The 23,061-nt window shown below is 40.0% G+C and overlaps 1 protein-coding gene across 3 annotated transcripts in view; it reads right to left on the bottom strand.

Annotated features, from left to right (window-relative positions):
* The window catches only part of MARCHF3 (membrane associated ring-CH-type finger 3), a 175,123-nt gene that overhangs the window by 6,787 nt on the left and 145,275 nt on the right, over positions 1–23,061 (bottom strand). For 2 of the 3 annotated variants that reach the window (XM_081298412.1, XM_081298411.1), the window contains one exon: positions 4,024–4,233. The exons of the other annotated variant lie outside the window; for it this stretch is intronic. In XM_081298412.1, the coding sequence (XP_081154538.1) occupies positions 4,024–4,233 (210 nt within the window). The remainder of the gene's footprint in view (positions 1–4,023; positions 4,234–23,061) is intronic. 3 annotated transcript variants of the gene reach the window in all.

A 23,061-nucleotide genomic window follows, 5' to 3' on the forward strand; every position in this document is an offset into this window, starting at 1 on the left:
GCACACATGAAGCACTGGGTTCCATTCTCAGCACCACATAAAAATAAATAAATAAATAAAATAAAGGGATGTGTCCATCTACAACTAAAAATATTTAAAAAAGAAAAAGAAAGAAAGCCACTTGTATCAACAACCAAATGAGATCTTATTAAGCTATTTAATTGCTATTAACCACCACAGTCTGCAGGCAAATTCAATCACTGAAGAAAGCATCATATGAAGACTATTCCTTATCAGGGAAAATAAAGGAAGTTGAGCACAAGGCAGAGGAGACCACAGGTTTGCACTGCCCTGGGTTGATGGCTGTCCCTGTCTCTAGATGCTCCAAAACACTCCCTCCCTACAATGCAATATCATAGGGAAAAAGGAGGCTTAATGTAGAGAAATAAAGAAGTAGTAAAGAAAAAACAAACAACATAAAATTAAAAAAGAGACACTACAGGGCTGAGGTTGTAGCTCAGTGGTAGAGTGCTTGCTTAGCATGTGTGAGGCCTTGGGTTTGATTCTCAGCACCGCATATAAATAAATGACTAACATAAAGGTCCATCAACATCTAAAAAACGTTTTAAAAAAGACACTACAAATAAAATGTTAGGAGCTTTAAAAGATAGTTTTGAATTTTCTTTTTTTTTTTTTTTTTGGAGAGAAGAGAAAGAAAAGGTATAGGGTTATCATTTTAAAAATGTTACTTCTTATAGGATTGATTTCCTCAAGTTTATTCATGTTTGTATCTAAAGGATAGTTACCAACTTCCTATCATGGGAGAGTCTGTTTACAACGAGTTGCAACTACTATGAATGGCAGAAGGGGTAGGAAATGTTAATATCCATCTTTCCCCATTAGAGAGGTGACTAAGGCTGTGGTGAAGTCACAGCCGACTTTGGGAAATCTAATTACATTTTTCGATTCTGCCCTTTCTCTCGGAAGTTATGGTATAACCTAAGTATATGGATGGGGCTGGGGTTTTGGTTATTTGCCTTCCCTGCCATGGGCCCAGCTTGCTTCTCTCCGACTATATTGTGGAAGAGAAGAAGACTGGTAGTAAATTTACCATGGAGAAATACTAGCAAACCTTCTCTGGCTACCTGTAGGAGATGTGTCAAAACCACAGTGAGGCTTGTTGGGACAGTGTTCTACTGGATGTTTCCCCCTTCACAATAGGAACTTAAAGGAGTTAAGGGACCAGCAGTCTGCCTTTGAGGAACCAGGCCATCCATTCATTTTGGTGCATGCTGGGTACTGTCGGCATCAGTGGTGTGACAGAAACACTTGGGCCCCATGGTGCATTGACTTGCAGCCCTATACTGGGGCCGACACCATGTCCATCAGTGTCATCATGCTAGCATGGACTTGGTTCCCAGTAAGCTCTTTCTGTGTCTGTCCATGGACTTCAGGTCATTTGTTACAGGAACAGTGATGTTTCTGGGACACTCTACCCTGAGCTCACAGGGTAGAAATGGGTGAGGGCCAGGCCTCCTGGGTTCCAGGTATGCTTCTGGAACACCAAGTTTGCATCAAGATGGTTCCTGATGGCCACATGACAAAGTCCAAAGGCACTTGGAGGCATGTGGCATGACCATTTGTCCCTCTTCACAGCACAGGGTGGCAAGGCCCTTCAAGGAATTGCTCCTCTGAGGAGCCTGGCTTGGACTGACACTGTGTTTGTTTATCTAAGACATTTTCAGAGCATATTCTCCTTAAGCTTGACAGCTTGTTTACAATGGGTTTCTGCCGGAGGGCAGTTTCCAAGTGCTGTCAGCTTCTGAATTACGGCTCTTGCCAGGGCTGCTCAGTACAGCATTTATCTGGGAAGGAATTATTCTATATTCAGTAACCTATTGCTGAGCTGACTCCACAGCACGTTTTTCACACCAGTCAAAGGGGAGAAATGCCTTTCTTTCCTCCTGCTACTTTGCATTTTATAGAGGGCTGGGGAAAGGTAGGAGTGGGGGGTGGGGAGGGAAGTTACAGGGTGACAACCTGAGCCAGCACTGTGCTAGGTGCTTGGATATATGTTCTCAGGTGTTATCCCACTTAATCTTCATAATAACCACTGACCCAGGGGTTATAAATTATTTCTTCCATTTTTTTTTTGTATAAGAGGAAGGATGAGAGGTTAAATATCCTATTTGAGTTACTAAGATATTAGGATGCTAAATCTTAGATTTAAACACGGGGCCTCTGGATTCTAAATGCATGCCCTTTTTACTATGCAGCACCATCTCTCAGACACATTTCTGAAATGAAGTATGTTCTTCTAAGGCAGCCTAGTCTAAGTACCTTTTCCACCCAAACCTTCCTTTCACCTGAGATAGGAGATGAAATAGGTTCACATCCATTGTTCCCTGCCCTCCCACTTTTCCTTCTTGTTAGGAAAGTGTGTGGCTTTACAAAGCAAGTTTTCAAAAAGACCTTAAATTGGTTTTGAAAGCCCAGCATGTAGGTCTCACCTCCATCCATCCTTCATCACAGGAAATCTTCTAAGAAAAATTACAGAGCAGAAAAAGTCTAAATATGGCAAAAACTTACACATAATTATTATTTCCCAAAGTATTTTCCTATGTATTCTTCCATTTCAATCTTATAACATGAGGGGAAGTTGGCCATATGGTCATTACTGCCACCCCCACTTTATAGAAGGGGCCCCTGAAATTCAGAGAGGTAAAATGACTTTCCCAAGATGGTGTAGTCAATAGAAAGATAGATGTAGTTAGACTATTTAATTTCTTATTTCTAACCATTCTTTCATCACAATAGAAGCTTCTGGATCAGCTTCATTGCTTGATTCACAATGAAGTAGGACACTTCGGAAGCATGGACTTTTAGGGGAGGTAATAACAGTGTCATTTGGAATTTCATTAACCTGGAAACAGGATATCTAAGTTAACTGGAAGACTCAGATAAGTTCTTTGCATTAGAAAACTCCCAGCTTACCAAGGCTCAAGTCATGTCCCTCTTCCTGAGACTAAAATGTGTCCTCTTGCTGTCTGAACACTCTCCTGGGAGGGGCCAGACAAGGCTGGCAGAACCACATGATGAGTAAGAGGGAAATGAGCAGGGTCCTTGGAGTAGCAGCTGATGGAGACACAGGGAGGGAGGAAGTGTGAGCCTGAGAAGCAGCTTCCACATGCTGACACCGTGCTATGGGATATGGCAAGGTACACTTTAGACAGGAAACACCGATTGAATAACAATGGAACGTGCTCAGATTAGAAATGAGCAGGCACAGGAGAGTAATGCCAGGAAGCAGGGCACCGGGTTTCTGAAAACATTCAAGAGGAAAGTGACGTCCTTCCCGCAGTTCCCACAGGGAAGCATTAAGAGAGAGCAAATGTTGTACTTTGTGGGTGCTGCCAACTGTGCCTGAGCCATCAACTTACTGCATAAAGTTAAAAGAATGAAAAAAAAAGATGTTTAAAAATTCTTCCTCATATACAGCAGGAACACTTATTGGGAAATGGCTTTTCTTTGGTGGCAGCTTCTCAGCTAGATAAATTAGTGCTTTTATGGGCAGCAGAGTCAATATCCCAACACAGGGAATAATCATCAGGCAAAGTGCAGCTCCACGTCCAACAAAGACTTTAGGCTGTGTTGGGACATAAGAAGAAAATAACCAGCAGGGAGGATTCATGATCTGTGCAGGCGGCGGCAGCAACAGCGGCCAAGTGCATCATTCACAATATACTACAATCCCAGCAAAAATGAGAAACATAAACAAGAGAAGGAAAGTGCCATTTCTCATAACAGGAGGAGTCTGAGACTACTGGAGGAGAGAAATGTCCTAGGTGTGTGTCTTTGATTGATGGATGCTCAGAAGTTGGGCTTTTTCTTTATTTGTTCTGTTCTTCCTTGTGGTGCAAACCCACGCACACATGCATATACACTCACATGCAGAAATACATCAAATCACACACTTTGTTCAGCATTTGAAGGTCTGTGCTGTACTGGGCAGGTGAGATATGCTACAGCTGGGAGTCTGGCAGCTCCAGCTGGCCTGAACCCCCAGTCATGGGCCATACTTACTAGTGTCCAAAAGAGGTAAATAGTGAAGAGTGCGACAGTGAGTGCAATCAGTCCGACGGCCTCCAGCCGACTACTAAAGTGCAGGTGGTCCACGGCGCCCCGCAGGCATAGCCAGCCCGAGATGGTGGCCAGCGGGGTAATAAACAAGAAGCACACCATGTCTCCAAACAAGGTCCGCTTCTCATGCTGAGGGCCAGGGTTTCTGAGCCACTGCCAGAAAAAGGGAGACAGAGAAAAGCAAGGGAGAAGGTTAATGCCAGTGTAGAGTGGGGACACACTGTTCTGAATTGTTTTTGCCCTCAGAATCTGGGAAAAGGCACTTCTGACCTGTTCTGAGATAAGAAGGAAGCATTAAGAGCTCATTGTCATGCCTCTTCCCCTTGAATAATAATTATTATGGTAATAATAACAATGATAGTTTACAATGTCCTTGTTGTAGCTGACTTGCTTTTTGTGAAAGAAATTCAAAGGCTACTATTCTGAATCATAGTGATCCCCGGTGGAAGGCAAGGTGGAGAGGGTGTACTCTCTGAAGGTGCTGTGGTTTGGATGAGTGTCCCCAAAGGATCAGATATAAATGTTTGGTCCCCGGGTAGAGGGTTGGAGAGGTGCTGTGAACCTTCAGGAGGTGAGGCCTAGTGGGAGGTGGTTAGGTCATTGAGGTTTTGCCCTCGAAGGGGACTGTGGGACTCCAGTCTGATTTTTGTCTGCTTCCTGGCTCAAGATGTGACCACTTAGGTGGGCACAGTGGCACATGCCTGTAATCCCAATGGCTCAGGAGGTGGAGGTAGGAGGAATGTGAGATCAAAGCCAGCCTCAGCAACAGTGAGTGAGGTGCTAAGCAACTCAGTGAGACCCTGTCTCTAAATAAAATATGAAATAGGGCTGGGGATGTGGCTAAGTGGCCAAGTACCCCTGAGTTCAGTGCCTGGTACCAAAAAACAAAACAAAACAAAACAAAAAACAATGTGACCATTCATTCTGATGCATGCTCCTGCCATGACATGCCACCCTCATTGGAAAACCAAACTGATGGACAGGATCTTGGACTTGAACCTCTAGAATCATTATCCAAAATAAATTGTTTTTCTTTGTAAGTTAATTGCCTCAGGTATTTCATTGTAGTAATATAAAGCTGACTAATACAGAAGGTGAGGGAGGCTGGCAGCCTCAGATGAGGGTTAGGAAATTTGGTCATGGGGCCAAAGCCTTGACCCTGGGACTATGTGCAGAGAAAGGTTAACTCAGCAGGCCTGGGTTGTTCAAACTCTGCAAATCCCCAAGAAAGGCTTGGTTCTGGAATGGCTCCTAAGAAAAGAACACTGAGTCTTTGTAATTTCTGCCCAATGAGAGCTTGAGGCCTTGAGCCACACAATACCAGTTTGATCAGAAAGTTCTACTAATAATGTGATTTAAGTTGAATGGCTGTTTTTGTCTTAGGGGTCAGGAATCTCAGCACCTGTGGTCTGTATGGGTATTGTGTGCCTATGGGACTAACCCAATAAAAAGCCTGGATACCAGGGCTCAGGTGAGCTTCTTTACCTGTACTATTACAAATTGTTGCTAGAAAAATTAAGTATTTCCATATGATTCCACTAGGAAATGACAAATGGAAATTTGTGCTGGTTTCTCTCAGACTTTGCTCCAGGCACTTTCTTCTTCCTTTGCTGCTTTTAATCTGTGTCCTTTTGTTGTAATAAACAATAACCATGAGTATAACAGCTCTTCTAAATCTTATGAATTCTAGAGAATCTTGAGCCTAAGGGTGGTCTTGGGGACCCTCACACAGAATGAGACTCACTTGACTCCATGAACTCAGTAATGCCCCTTTCTTGGCTTCTAGGACCCTGAGCCTCCTCAGTTAGGAACCCCTCTGACATCCTGATAGTGCTACCATCTTGAATGAACCAACCCCAAAGAGGATGAGGAAAACTGCATGACTGTTGAAAGACCAGAGATGAGAATTTCTGTAGGAAGGGAAACAGAGTTGTTGTCTTCCCACTTGGTAACTGCTGAATAACTGCTGAAATGCTTCCCTTGGTCCATTTCTACAATGGATTACAATGTCATCCAAAGCTTACATACTATTGTCAGCACAAACTAATAATAGCCTTGTGACTTTTCCTTAGATTAGTGTTAACATACAACCTCAGATAACTGGTATCACTATTGTATTGTCCATGTAGTAATGGCAGAGCCCCAAAAGTCCTGAGAAGATATGAGATCAAACAGATGATGGAGTGGGGTGGGACCCACTGGTGGACTCTGTCTTCCATCTTGTCTCCACCAACAAACAGATCCCAGCTTTGTCTGTCTGCTGACACATTGTTGGTGCCCAATGGGAGCATGACAGGTTGCTAGAGGAGACACACCAAGTAGGCAGGGCAGCAACTCCTGCAAAACCACTGGTGGGAGGGAAAGGATAATGATGGGCATGACAAGGGCGAGTGGACCAACTGGAAAGGGAAGGGATCATGATTCTCAAGGACATAAAGAGGAAACAGAAGAGCTGCAAAGAGGGCAAACAAGTTGAGGAAGGGTTGATGGAAGCCTCATGAAACGAGCAGAAGAGAGGAGGTAAAATGCTCAGAAGCAAGTTGGCTGGGCAGGATCCTTCCATGGATGTTTGGATCCCCAACAAACCAACTTCCAGGGATAACCTATCAAAGATGGGCCAAAGAAGTCAATTTCAGCTCAAAACTGAACATGAATAAATATTAAGACACAGATAAGCATCTGTTGACATGTTTGTGAATATAAATACAGCATTGTAAGTATTTAATATAAATACAAAAATTACCAAGTACAAATATATTGACCTTGCCCTGTGTTGTCACACTGCCTCAGAGATTTCAGCAGCTTCAAAGAAATTCAGAGAGCTGTTATTAATTAACATTTTCTTGACTAAATACAAGGAATAGCGCCATGAAGTGAAGAGCAGAAATAGGGCATTATTATCCCAATTTTACAGAGACTCAGCAAGGTTAAATGATTGCTCCAGGTGATTCAGAGGCTGAACTGAGGAGAGGATCAGGATCTTTCTATTCTTATTCAGATGTGGTATTAGTGAAATATTTGAAAACTGAAATTGCAAGACATTAAAATTCTTAAAATGAAGGTGTCCAAATTGTAGCAATCCAGTTCCCTCAGAGTTTGAATTTTCCCTGGAGGCAGAAGGAAGTTCAGGCTACTCACCACTATGCCTCCATTTTATGGAACACAGTAGGTTCTTAATAAATATGCCACATATGTGCACAGACACACTAACCGTCTGGGCTACAGCTTCAGTTCTTTTTCTTTCTCCTTTTTTTTTTTTTTTTGGTGGTACTGGAGATTGAAACTAGGGGTGATTTACTACTGAGCCACATCCCTACTTTCCCCTTTTTAAATTATGAGACAGGGTCTCACTAAATTGCCAAGGCTGGCCTTGAACTTGCCATCTCCTACCTTAGCCTCCTGAGTCACTTGGATCACAGACGTGTGCCACCAAACCGGCCCTTCCTTTCTTTTGCTTGGGAATTTGGGACACATTTTATTAACACTAATGCAATACTTATCTGCATTACTTATCTTGACAGGGCCCAATGCAATGATTCGGTTATGGAAGGAGATAATTATGAATCATTATTTACTCCCATGTAAAATAAATGTGCAGAGGCTGAGGGTGTAGCTCAATGGTACAGTGCATGTTTAGTATATATGAGGTTCTGGGTTCAATATTCAGCAGACCCTAAAATAAATGTGCAAAAGACAAGCTAGAAATTACAATAGCTTGTTCCAACTTTCTGATTGTTTTCTATTGGGGGCAGCTTACTCCTTTTGTTGTTTGTTGCTAGTCATGTTTAGGTATGGTGTTCTTAGATACTATTATATGAAATCTGTATTTTCTTCAGAAGCCTATATGTTACTTATTTCTCATACAAATGCAGGCCTGTGAACAATCAGAGGTAATAATTGATTTCTGCACTGTTAGTAGGATTGTAAATTAGTATAACCACTATGGAAATCATAGTGGTTGTACTAATTTAAGTTCCTTAAAAGCCTAGGCACAGAACCACTATATGATCTAGACATACCACTCCTCAGCATTTATCCTAAAGAATTAAAGTCATCATACTATTGTCATCCATGCACACCCATGTTTGTAGCAACACAATTCACAATAGCCAAACTATGGGACCAGCCTGGGTGTCCATCAATGGATAAATGGATAAAGAAAATGTGATATATATATATACATACACACACACACACACACACACACACACACACACACACACAATGGAGTTTTATTTAGCCATAAAGAAGAATAAAATGATGTCTTTTGCAGGAAAATGGATGGAACTTGAAAACGTTATGTTACGTGAAAAAAGCCAAACTCAGATAGTCAAGTGTTGTTTGTTTTCTCTCATATGTGGAAACTAGAGAGGAAAAAGGAAAAGAAAAGTGGGGTGAGACAGGGATCTCAAGAAAATCAAAGGGAGATCAGTAGAGTAGAGGAAAAGGACCAGGAAGAGAAAGGAAGGGAGGAAAAGGGAAAATACTGGGGAATGACATTGGTCAAATTATATTGTTATATCATGTGCATGTATGGATATATAGCAATGAATCTCATCACTATGCACCAATAAAAAATAAGGAAAAATAATCTCTTGTTAAGAAAAATCATTGTCCTGAGCCATGGTAAGGACTACTGACAAAGTACCTAAATACCTTGGATATAGGGTATTTATTAAAGTAGAGTAAATTTGATTACAGTTTTCAATTTCTAACAATATGAAATTATCTGAATAAATTATGAAATTTACTTAAACTAGAATACCATATAGTAATTTCAAGTGATAATGTGCATTTAATATTTATTGACAAGATATATTGCTGAGTAGAAAATAAATTCTTCTGGACAGAATGTGTACTTTGATCCTGTGTATGTAATGATATATTTACACAGACATAGAAATTTATATTTACATAGATGTAGTATATTTACACAGACAACAACCAGGGAATACTTGGCAAAATAGTGGCTATTTTTGGTGGTGGTAAAGTTATGAGTATACTTTAACTTTTTTGGTATGTATCTTCTTATTTTTCTCAAATGAACATGAATAATTTGTGTAAATATGTGTGTGTGTGTGTTTACCCTTCGTCTATGTAAATAGGTAATTTTATAAAATTTTCTTAGGCTGCTGTTCTGTTCTTTGTTAATTCCTTTACCAAACTACAATGAGGTCTAATTTCTGGGTACTTAATCTCAGGTACATTATCACACATTTTGTCCTAATTAGTAATAAAAAAATTGATTTCTTCAATTACTTTTCTATTACATTTCTGGTTGTTATATGTCTTCTGCCTCTCTTATTGGTTATACTTAACTATTCAATGAGTATCATAGCTGTTCTGTAGTAGTCCCCATCTCCTGAGTTCTCAGTAAAGGGCAGGCACAGGTAGATGGTCGGCTCATTTGTGTCCGTCTTCCTGTTGGGCCCCACCTGTATAACAGTGGTGTCCAGTACAGCACCTGCTGAATGGATGACAACAGCCTGTTTCCTCAGCCCTTAGTATATGCCAAGAATTATCTTACATGCTATATGTAATAATTTATTTATTCCTCCTCCATAATCTTTAAAAGGGGTATTATTATTAGCATCATTTTATAGATAGGGAAAATAAGGCCCAGGGAAGTTAAATAATTTGTATAAGATTGGCCTCGGCTTTGGTCTAGATAGTTCAGCTCCAAAGACTGTGTTCTTAACCACTATAGTACATTATCATTTTTAGTAAAAAATCGGATGGTGGGTGGGTGGAGGGAGAAGGGATGATCATGTTCTTCACTGTTCTTATCCCTAGGAGAATTTTGACTTACTGTGGTTCTCTTAGGATGATACCAATTATTTCATCCTGCCCCTTGTGCATAGCCATTGCAACTAAAATGCCACTCTTAAAGAGCCTTTAGTTTAACCTCAGTCCTCATCTTATACTTGGTAGTTGGCTGTATTCTAAAAGCCAAGGTCACTGATTAAGAATATAAATTTGTATGGCATCGTTCACCAGGCAGGCCCACCAATGTGGCTGCCAGCGCTCTGTGGGCAGCCTAGGCCATCCTTCCTGCCTCTTATTCTCTTGTTCATCAAAAACATGAAGCAGACAAAGATCATGCTGTTGAAAGCTCTGGCAGTGAGCTGCCTATTTTTCTATAGAGGTTTCATTCCAATCACTAACTTGTTCCTGAACAAGGAGGTTGATCTATTCTTGGAAATAAGTTCAACAACCAACCAACCAAACCAAACAAAAGCCCCAATGTAATTAGCAGGGCCTGAACCAGTTGAGGGAATTAAAGCAGCATTCTACCACCAATGACACAGCATCATTCACTGGCTGTAAATGTGCATTCAAGGTAAACAGGCACCAGCCAGAGACTGCTTTCGGGGTGGGTTGATTGTGGCTTCCATCTAATTACAGTGTCAATATGTTAAATCCCTTACTGGAGGGTCAGGTTGTGTGGGGTGGTAGTGGTGGTGGTGTGGTGCTACAGGACATTAGATTCTGCCTTCCAGACTCTGAGTCAATCAGTTTAAATCTCTAAGGTGGACAGGACATCATGCAGGTCAGTTTGCACTAGAACCAGATTATACTCTGGTGGCTAATAGCTCTCATCGATTATATCCTTCCCCATGAATCTCCTTAATGAGAAACCATCATGAGAATGAAAGAAACTGATAGAAGGGAAACCATAACAAATTTATGGAGCTGGAATTAAAAAAAGAGAAGGTATGGCCTCACAGTGTTTACTCACTTGGGTTTATCTGCCTGAGTGTCTCCTGTTAACCAGACACCGGCAGAGTTATTAACAAGCACTTGCCTTTCTTGGGCTGGGTCTTATTCTGGAAGCCCAACACATTCTGCACTAACTTGCATTGCTTGTCTGTGGTGCTGGGATATGAAGAGGGCAGTGTGATGATCAGGAGGAAGTGATAGGTTCTTACATGATTTGAAACAATGCTTTTCAGTTAACTGAAACAGAGCACAGAACAAAACCAAACTCCTCCCAGTGTTTAAGTCCCTGAATTCCACAGTCTGTCAGTGAGCTTCCAGGACAGCTGGAGTCATACAGAAAGAGATTCTGACTCCAGGGGATCTCAGGAGATGCTTGCTCTAGATATCCATCAAACCGTGCTTGAAGCAATGCACCTCACATGAAAACTTACCAGAGGATCTGCTCATGCACTGGCCTTGCTCCAAAGCTCTAGATGTGCATATCCAACAGCCCATTCAACATCCTCATTTAGATGACTAATAGACTACTCAAAATAAATCTGCCCAACACAGAGCTCTTGATGTAGCATGTAACTCACAACCCTTAATTTCCAAATCTACTCCATATCAGTGACAATGACAACTCCACCCTCCCATATGCCCAGGCATTCCTGTTTCTTTTCAGTCTTACCCCACACCTCAGTAAGTCCTGCTGGCACGACCTTCAACACACATCTGCAGTTCATGTACTTTTCTCCCACTGCTACCATTCCTAGGTCACCATCATCTCCTACTTGGAGGCAACAGGTTCCCTGCACCCATCCTGGTCTCCCTACAGTTCAATCCTAAACCAACAGTCAGAGTGAACTTGTAGAAATAGAAATCACATGATGTTCCTTCTTTGATCAAAATTCCCCAATGGTTAGAATGAAGTCCAAACTCTGGACTGACTCTGGACTGGCCTGACCTCATTCCTTCCCACCACTCTAACCATGCCTCCTACTAGCTTTCCCTTCTTTTTTTTTTTTTTTTTTGGTACTGAGGATTGAACTTAGGGGTGCTTAACCACTGAGCCACATCCTCGGCCCTTTTTATATTTTATTTAGAGACAGGGTCTCACTGAGTTGCTAAATGCCTTGCTATTTTGCTGAGGCTGGCTTTGAACTTACAATTCTCCTGCCTTAGCTTCCCAAGCTGCTGGTGGATTACAGATGTGTACTACCAAGCCTGGCTTCCTTCGTTTTTGTCTGGTACCTGTGGCTGTTGCCATATGGAGAACAGGCTTTGCCCATGTTCTTGTACAGCTGGCTCCTCATCATTTAGGTCTCAGCTCAAATAGCCCCTTCTCCCTGAAAGTGCTCCTTACACTTGTGAACACCACCCAGCTGTATTTTCTCCAGTGCACACACTATTCTTTGAGAGGATGCCATTCATTTGTCTGTTCACTTGTCTGCTCACTGTTATCACTTGAGAGAAAGCACCACAACAGCAGGGGCTTCATTCTTACTCAGCTTTATTTGTCTTGACCTAGGAACAATGCTGGAACACAGTAGATGCTTAATGAAAATGAATGAATAAACAATTGAGTTGCTAGCGGCCCTGGCCAGAAATGAACTTATAGTATTACTTAGATGAATTAAATTGATCGGAAAGGAGAGATTGCTGGTGTGTAAACACCAAGTTATCAAGTTCATTGCTTTTAGCTTTCTAGACTAGAGAAAGCATTCCACACATATATTTGTTTTCCAAGAGAAGAATCTATACATTGTTTTGTTGCTACTAGGTGAAAAGCCTGTAGTTTCTATTTTTTTTTCTTGAATAAAAAGGACTGTGGCATACTATCTTTCCTTCCATAGGTCATGAAATTGCCTGAGAAATCTAGTAAATTTCTAAGAACCTTTGACTGTTTCAGTTACTATTTTTTTTCCCTAGAAGATAATTACCCTGAAATATTTGAGAAAAATACCAAATGTCCTTTTTAAAAATTATGCAACTCTGGTTTCATCAAAAACCATGTGTTCAGGGCTTATCATGTGCTAGTTTCACTGAATTTAAAAACCTCAGATAGTGTTATTATTCCCATTGGATCAGGATATTAAGGCCCAGGGAGGTTAACAATACTTTGTTCAAGGTTCCATGGTGGAAGAACCAGTATTTGAAACCCCCAGCCTAATCTCTTTTCAGGGTTTCCTTCAGTTTCTTTTATACTACCTAAAATCTTAGTCTTAGATAAATTTGGCAAAGTTGCTTTGTGCAGGGAATAAACATGGGTTTGGAAGCAGGAGATGGGACACAGCTTCCAATTGCTGGTTCTCCCAAATGCTATGTGGCCTTTATCAAGTTCTTTCATCTCTGTAGGGGAGTTAAAAAAAAAAAAAAAGAGAGAGACAGTTTCCTTGAAGTGAGGAAGGTACAGCTTTGAGGGAAGGACCCTTAGTCTCTAATTGTCATAGTGATGCCACAGAGCTCTTGAGTTTCCCTTTCAGCTCAAAACATCAGTTCAAATACAGAGTACATGTATCATCCTTCAGACCAACCCTCTTCGAGCCTGAGGCTTGTGGACCTACTTGCTTACTTGATATCTCTCCATGTGCACAATACACAGCTCAGACTTTATAAGGTCCACGATGGAACACTGGATCCACCATCCACCAAACCTATTCCTCTCCTGGGTGGGGCCATACCTGCATGTGGCTACAGAAACACCTTGTGGCTCTTATAAACAAACTTAGTACCATCCTTACTTCTCCCTTTCCACATCCCTCTGCCCCAATATTTCAAGCAATCAGCAATTCCTATCATTCTTCCAGCATATCTTGAATATGTTCACATCTCTCTAATCCCACTCTTTTCCAAGAACCCCTCATCTTTCTTCTGAACCACATAATATTCTCCTTACTTTCTCACTCTTCCATTCCTGTTACCCTAAGGCCAGTTTCAATAAAGCAGCAAGATACACCATTTCTCTTGCTTACAGTTCCCCATTTTCTACAAAGCCCTGGATGATTCAGTCTTAGGTATTTATTTGTACCCTGTAGTCCACAGAGCTCTAAGGGATCCATGGTAGGAGTCATAGCATTTGTAATTTTGGATGAGATAAGAAAAAAAAAATCTCATTCTTATTACCCCCACTTCGAACTGAAATTTAGCATTCATGGGAGTTGGGGAAGGGAAGAATAAAAGTTCACTGTATGTATTAGCCTGGTGAGGTGGTGCACACCTGTAATCCCAGTGGCTTGGGAGGCTGAAGCAGGAAGATTGCGAGTTCAAAGCCATCCTCAGCAACTCAGCAAGGCATTAAGCAACTCAGTGAGACCCTGTCTCTAAATAAAATACAAAATAGGGCTGGAGATGTGGCTCAGTGTTTGAGTGCTCCTGAGTTCAATCCCTGGTGCCCCCCCCCCCAAAAAAAAAATAGTTCATTGGATTAGGCAAAGGTAAATGAAGGGAAAGGAGAGGGGGATAGAAATAGGAAAGACAGTGAAATGAATCAGACATAACTTTCCTATGTTCATATATGAATACATGACCAATATAACTCTACATCATGTTAAACCAGAGGAATGGGATCCTAATTACAATAAGTTATATTCCATGTATGTATAATATGTCAAAAAACATCTGCTACCATATATATTAAAAAGAACAAATTAAAAAATGATCTAAGAAAAAAAAAGAAAAAAATTTAGCATTCTATTGAATTATGCAGAAAATCTCAGTGGAGTTAGCAGTTCCTGTGACTCTGTCACTAATAATCACATATATTTTATATCACATTATTACTGTTACGGATATTTTGAAATCTTGCTACTTCAAAGTTGGGTATTATATTGGCCACAAAATATGTTAATAATGAAGCACTTATATTTTATACTGAAACTTTGTCTTTTAAATATTTTGATATCTATTTTATTTATTTATTTATTTTTTTAAATATTTATTTTTTAGTTTTCGGCGGACACAACATCTTTGTTTGTATGTGGTGCTGAGGATCGAACCCGGGCCGCATGCACGCCAGGCGAGCGCGCTACCGCTTGAGCCACATCCCCAGCCCCTTGATATCTATTTTAATGTAATTGATTTCCTTTTGTGTTCCTATGCATTTTATTTTATGCAATTAAAAATATGATTCTGAGAGGAGCTCCAGAGGCTTCGACAGACTGCCAAAGGGTCCATGACAGAAAAGCTTTAAGCACCTCAAATCCTGCTCCTTTGATCTCTCACACTCATCTGCAGTGTTTCTTCCTGTTTCAGAATACCAAAGTAGTTCCTGCCTCAGAGCCTTTGTGGAGGCTGCTCCCTCTGCTTGGAACTCTCACCATGACTGGTTCCTCCTCCTGGGTCATATTTCCACTTTCTAACACTTCTTCACAGGGGCCTTCACAAATCACCAGACATATAACCTCGCCCCAGTCATTCTTTACCACAACAACTTGCTTTAGTTCCTTTATAATTTTAACTACTGTCAGACACGATCTTGCTTGTTTATTTACTTATTCCTTTTTTGCCTTCCTCCTTAGCAGATAAACTCTATTAGAACATGACATTCATCTGGCCTGTCTATAGCTACATTCCCATTTCTAAAAATATTGAATTTATGCTTGATAAAAATTAGCTGAAGAAACAAATCCTTTCAAACCAGAGAATCACTTTGGGCAGAACTCAGATGAGTATAACTGAAAAACATACATATGTATGTAAGATCATGCACCCATATTCTTCCCAGAAAATATACTAAAGTACTTTTTGCTACCTGCGCATACATTGCAGTTGCTCTGGCATTCACAGTTGTGATTTGGCTGAAGCATAAGTCATATTCAAGAGCACCCTGGAGACTTGTGACACTCCCTAGAGAACTCAGGCCAATAAGCCAATTAATGGGCTATAATGTGTCAGATATACTGTATTTGTGACTGGAAACATTATAATATGGCTCTAGCATTATTTAAACAAGCACTACACACATCTATACCAATGGTTTGAAATTTTTCAAAGATTAGATTAGCGGCACAGCAGGATTAGATGGCAAAATAATTTCACATATTCACTTGCAGTTTCAGATATAAGCAAAATGGGAATCATCTCTATTTTAGATCATCACTGTGTAGAAGTGATCACAGCCAAATGGAGGTTGCTTATCTGAAATATGAGAATATAGTGCAGAATTATGTGGCATATGTGATCAACGTAATGCCGGAAATATAAGAAGAGGAGATAAACAGCCAAGAGAGGATGAACAAGAAAATACAAATTTCCATGAGAAAATTGATAAGAAAATGTACAGTGCCAAAAGAGAAATTATTTACTTTAGGAATAGTGGATTCATACTGTGTAGTCTTTTATAATCACAAGTAAAAGCTCCCACTCCCCAATCCTGCTTTACCTTTACCCTTATTGGCCCCCTGACCATCCAGACCACACAATTACTGGTGTTCATTGTCCACTCTGCTGGCCTGTTGTTGGAGCTCAGGCTTCTGAAAATCTAATTACCTCCAGCAGAAGCATGGATTGTGGGGTTAAGGTACCAGGGCAGTGTACCAAGTGATAGCCCTATATGGAACACTGCACAAAAGATAAGAGTATAAGAAATGACACAAAAAGGATAACAAATTCTTATTTTGATAATTGGGGATGAATACAGGAATAGAGAGGCAGAAATAAAATTCAAAGCCAGGTCCTCAAAATGCAGGAACTGCATTAAAAATCTGTGTCCGTCAGGAATAGTGAGAATGTAAGAAAACTATCCAAGTAGAATGTGGTAGAAAAATTCAATGAAATAACAATACATGTTTAAGCTAGAGGACAGATGAGGCTTTCCCTCCACATACTCCCAAAGTAAGCAAGAATGAGAGGATGGGCTATAATTTCTGCTAGATGGAACGGACCAAAAGAACAGGAAACTTTGAGTTTCATGACTTCTCTGGTTCACATTTTTCTGCCAAAAAGATACACAAATATTTAAGAGGGTCTTGTGGACACTGAGCACATCCTAGCAATGAGTAGATTTGCACTCTCTCAAGGCTCCACTTAAGGCTATGACTTTAGTTCATGAGCTTTGACAGTGATGGCACCTCTTTATTTTTGTTTGAAACTCTGTCCTCAAATTCAAAGGGAGTTTTTCCATCACACAAACAATTTGGAACATGCTATGTATTCTATACTCACATTATCTAAGCTTGATTTTCAAGATTTCAGACATACCTATCATTAGCTTCCTCAGATCTAGGTTAAAGAATCTCTTAGGGCTGGGGCTGTGGCTCAGTGGTAGCGCACCTGCCTGGTATGTGTGAGGCACTGGGTTCGATTCTCAGTACCACATATAAATAAATAAAAGTAAAGATCTATCATCAACTAAATTTTTTTTTTAAAGAAGAATCTCTTTCTTCTTGTCTAGCCATCCACTTTCACTGCTTCTCTGGAGTTCCTGGATATCTTTATTGGGTATGGTACCCAGAACAGCAGACGACTAGGGGAAGATAAATCCTTCTATTACAGGACAGGATAACACTATTTCCATCATATTTCTTATCTTGATTATGTTCTATGTGGCTCAGTGGTTCAGTGCCCCTGAGTTTAATCCCCTGGTACCAAAAAAAAAAAAAAAGTTCATTGGATTAGACAAAGGGGAATGAAGGGAAGGGAGGGTGGAGGATAGAAATAAGAAAGACAGTAAAATGAATCAGACATAAATTTCCTATGTTCACCTATTCCTGAGGTCACAGCCCTCATGATACAGTCACTTCTCAAAGCCCCCACCTCTGAACACTGCTGCACTGGGGACCTAGCCTTTAATATATGAGCTTTTGGGAGACACCTAAGATCCAAAGCCTAACAACATTCTTAAGAGGTAAGGGGTAACAGCTCAAATGACATTAGTCATGACACGGGGAACTGGCACTTTCAGAGGGACATGCAAGAGACTGGCTGGATGAACAGTTGCTGTCTGTGGGAAAGTTCTATTCCAGCTGGGAGACACAGAGATATTTTGAGCTTGAGTGATTCTGAAACATACACCCTCCAGGTGTCTCCATGACAAACCAAGCCAACCATGGAAGAACTCGAGTTAATAACTAGCCCAGTCTCTGTATATGTGCACAACTGAATCACCGAATCTTCCTTTAAGACTAGCAAATCACACCCTTTGTCATGGTGCACATAGAAGTATAATGTAGTCTTCTCATGGAAGAGGAAATTGGCAATGAAGTGATGATAGCTTCTCTTACTTTTCAAGCTTAAGATATATTAGAGCATAGAAAACACTTTTATTTTTTTTTTTTTGGTGATACTTTTTATTTATTTATTTTATTTTTTTTAAATTTTTTATTGGTTGTTCACAACATTACAAAGCTCTTGACACTTTTAAAAAAAGTCTCATGTCCCTTTATAGTTATGTAACTATTTTTCTAGATCAGGGGTCCTTGATATAGAGTGTAGGGCTTCAGAAGACCTGACACCCCTCTACCCCTCTGAACCTGTATTTGACCACTGCATGTCTGCATTTCAAGAGGAGGGAGTTCAAACTTTTATCAGATTCTCAAGCATATCTGAGACCCCGGAAAGGGTTACAGTCACTGTTTCAGAGCATTTCTGAAATAGCTGAGGATATTCCTTGGTCCATCACAACTCTGAGGTTTGATGAATTTGAGAATATGGGCAATAGGATTTGATTGCCTTCTGTGAATCATTATTTTTCCTTAGACCCTGTTCACTATCCCACCTGAAGTAGAAAATTAGTCAGGAATAAAATGTAAGATTAAAAAAAATTAACTGTATAGTTTAGATGGTATAGGACAGTAGAATCAAATTAAAGTAATGGGCCTAAAGGAAGAAAAGGGTCCCTGTTGAATAGGAAGGGCAAAAATTCAGATAATATTAAAAAAAATCAATGTACAAATGGTTTTACATAAAGAGTAAGAAATGAACATGGTTTCATTACATAAACTGTGACAGGGAGAAAGCCAAACCTCAAGAGGGGAAGAAACCATAGACATCCCTGTGCTAGTTTCCTCATTTCTAAAATGTAGATGTTTGTACCTATGAAAAGGAGAGCATTACTGAGCAAAGAACAGCAGCACAGGTGAAGGCCTCAGGAGGTAATAAATGGTAGTAGTAGGAGGTGTATGTTAAAGTAAATAGAAGGTATCATTATAAAAAGTATAATTGTATTAATGAAGGTTAGGATACATTTTCTATAAAACCTGAGACTGGAGCTTGCAAACTCTATGTTAAATGAAAGAAGCGAACTGCAAAGAATCACTTCTTTACAGGAAGTGTCCTGAAAAGGTAAATCCATAGAGATTGAAAGTAGATTAATGGTTGCCCAGGGATGGGGGTAGGGAAATGGAGAATAAAAGCTGAGGTGTGTGAGGTTTCTTTTCAGGCTGATGAAAATGTTCTAAAATTGATCCTGATATGGTTGTACAGTTCCGAATATACCAAATGCCACTGAGTTGTACACTTAAAATGGGGAGTTGTGTGATATGGTAATTATTATATCTTAATAAAGCTGTTAAAAAAAATCTGACCCTGGAAAAGCCTTTGGTTAATAAAACATATGAAGCATCTTGTCAATTTTCCTAGGGACCGCCCCCCCATTTCCATCTTGCAAAAATTCCCTTATACAGGTATTTCCTTTTGCTTTGCCACATCTTCATCTAACAGGGTGATTTTTCAGATATGTACCAGGTGTGTCTTACAAGCAGCTGAAAATGCGTATATCCTGATAAATGAATGGCTTCTGGGGTTCAACATTAAAGTCATAGATTTTAAGCAGATGAGTCAGTGTTAAGAAAAATATTGGAGCCATTTATTACTTCCATCTCTTATGACTTTACTCCCATCACTGCTGGCTGTGTAAAGTAAACAGCAAGCCTTTGCAACTAGGTGGATTGTGAGGAAGAGCTGCATTATTTTCTAAGATGGTGGCTATTTTCCCTTCATCTCCCAATTTCTGCTTTTACTGATTCTTCTAAGATTGAAGTCCTTAAATGTCTATAAATTCTATTTTACAACTTTCCTGCTGCTCCTACTTGCCCAGATTTCATATTAACTATATTAGCCATTTTTCCTCAAAGTCCTAAAAGATTTTGAACCTCACTACTTGTTCCAACTTTCTATTTCTAACAGCATTGCTGGAGGTGAAGCAATGACAAAATAACAAGTATAAAATATTTGTTTTCTTCTCCTAATCTGACCTCAATTGTCACAAACAGATCCTTATACATTTTCATAAGCAGCACATCTAAGGATTAAATTTATTTTTCAGAATCCCAAACTAAACCCTTAAGAAGTCCTCCCCTTTTCGCATTATAAAAGCACAACATAACTTTCTTCTCACATATCCTTCACAGTGTAAATCTATCTCTCTAACTCAATGGATTGCAAAGAAACAGTTTTATCCAAGACAATCTCACAGGGCCCCTATCTCTTCAACGGTGGAGGGAGGCAGTGACCAAGTATGGCACCCAAATATATGATGGGGGGGTGGGGGAATGAAAAGGAAGACAAAGCTGGTGGACTGAGAGATCTGACGGAGTCTCTTCTTATTTTTCCCCAAATCTGCTGCATCTGTCAAAGACAGCAAAGCGAAGAATGGAGACAGTTATACAAATAATTCAAAGGAAAAATCAGTGTTGTCCTTCATGGGTTACAAAACAAGGATTACCAATCTGAATGACTACAATGACAGTCTTTAAAGAAATTTACCTCACAAGTGTGTTCAGCCACATTATGAGTGATTAACCTTTACAACCATTCATGAAGAAGTGACAAGGCTCTTAACAACTTTTGAGTTCACCAGGCTTCCTTATAACATCTCTCCTTTGGGAGAAATCTCAGAAGATATTGGTGACATAATGACCCACTAAAATAAAAACTCAAATGCAGAGAAAGAGTAACTGACAAGAAGACAAAAAGAAAGGATGGGTAAAGTCTCTTGGAAACTAAGAAAGATTTTTGGCTTATCATAGGCTGTTGTAGCCCAAAGTTTTTTTTTTTTCCAGTTATACTACAGTATAAAGAGAATCATTGTATCTTTTTAGAGCACTTTTTATTTGCAGCAAAATTGAATGGAAAGCACAGTTTCCATATGCTCCTTGCCCCTATCTTGAGTATCTTCTACTCAAGTATCATCCCACCAGAGTGGTACATATGATACAACTGTTGAACCTATGTTGATATCATACTGAATAGTGTCAACTGCCCTAAAACCCCTCTGTGTTCCACCTATCTATCCTTTCCTCCTCCCTAACAGCTCTGGAGTTAGTAGACAAAATCAATGCCAAGAGGAAACCTGGGCTTTCATCTTAACTTTTTTTCACTCTCCTCTTCCTGATATACATCTTGTCCAGTGGAAAGGCTGGTAATTGGTAAAGAAGTCCTTGACTCTGTGTGTGCACACATGTGTCAATGAGCAAAGGAAGGAAGAAAAACCAAGAGGCAGAAAGGATGAAGCTAAGTTCTGTGTTCTGAATGTTTGTGTCCCCCAAACTCACATGTTAAAATCCTGTCAGCTGATAGTATCAGGAGTTAGGGTCTTGGAGAAGTGATTAGTTCATGGGGTGGAGCCCTTATGATTGGGATAAGTGCCCTTATAAAGGAGACCCTAGAAAGCTAGCCTTTCATTCCAACATGTGAGGACATAGCCAGATGTCAGCAGCGTGCAGCATTGAAGAGACCTCACCAGAACTGGATTGTTCTCACACTCTGATCTTGGACTTCACAGCCTCCAGAACTGTGAGAAGTAAGTTTCTACTGCTTGTAAGCTACACAGTTTATGGTATTTTGTCATAGCAGCCCAACTGAGCTAAGATGCCAGGGAGAGTAGGAAGAATGTGGACCCTGGAGCCACACAGATCTGGATTCTTTTTCTTCCTGTGCTTTACTAGTCTTAAGGCCAAAAACATTTAAGATTATTCTAAAGTGTGACTTTAATATGTCAAAATCATAGTTTTCTTATCTACAAAATGGGATTTCTTTGTCATTATAGGGATACTTGAGACATTGAAGTAAGGTGATTACATGAAGTGTACAGCATGTAATATTTCCCTTTTGCCTACGAAATGGGTAAACATAAAATTCAAGAAAAAAATAGGGTATGAACATCTTAAAGCTAAAAATTGATGGATTCAAAATAAATGAATGCCATGGGACTAGAGTCAACATCCATGACTATTGTGGAAAATGAAATTCTTAGCACAAAAGGTGATAGCAGGGTGCCATTCATAAAGGACCACTGACCTCCCACTGAAGATACTTCTCCATGTCACTAATTTATATAGCAATACAAATGACCACATTCATATTGGCAATATCTATTGCATAATAATAACTATTAGGCAGAATTGAACTATAATGATGTACTGTTCACAGTAACTCACAGTATTATTTTTTTAAGACTGTATGTTCTTTCTTCAGAGTTAAAAGTTACTTGTTGACAAAACTGAAACAGGTAACTTTTAAAGAAAATAAACTCTTAACACGGAGTGCTATGTATATTCTATAACTTTGCTTCAGAAATGTGTACAGGGCTCCTGCAATTTATGTCTCCCTTTGGTTCTATGAGGTGCCCGCACCTTGCACAGGGCAATTTCTGAGGGTTAATTGTGCCTTGCTATTTTAGTGGGATTCAAGAAAAAGATAATTACCAGTGGTAGTCAGTCAGTGACATTTCACTGCTTTTTCTGACTGCCCTTTACAAAGCTCTTCTGCCATCAGCCCAGGGACACCATCACCTCCACCACCCAACTCCCAAGTAATATCTTCTAATTGCCTTTCAAAGACATGAACCCCTTGACAGTCAACATTTGCTGCACTATTTGTTCTTACACTTGGCATTAACTAAAAGGGTCCAGAATCTTTCAAGATTGCCTGTCTTATTTTATTGACTTCCTCTTATTCTTGGCCAAGAAGATATGCTTAAAGAAAACCTGGGTAAATCTTATCTCATATTTGAGAATGTGTAAGGAATTACTGAGTTCCACAGACATGTTTTCTCTGCCCACCAAGAAGCTGTCCTATGAAAGGTCTGAGGCTCACAAAATGCTAACATTTGCTAGTTCTCAGTATGAGGAAACATACCTATTTGTCCTCTGTTTTTTTGAAACATAGAATAATTAAAATACAGTCATGTGTAACAACTCTCAGTGTTTGGTGTCTTTGTAATTGTGTGTGATTTTATGTGTGTGTGTGTTTTGTCTTTGCAGGAGTTCTCTGCTGGGGCAACAAAGAGAGCAGCTACTGACTGAATCACATCCTCTTGAGAATGTGGATTCTAATGCATGT

Source organism: Spermophilus citellus (assembly GCF_964194105.1).
Source record: "Spermophilus citellus genome assembly, chromosome: 1".
In the NCBI taxonomy this organism is placed as follows: Eukaryota; Metazoa; Chordata; class Mammalia; order Rodentia; family Sciuridae; genus Spermophilus; species Spermophilus citellus.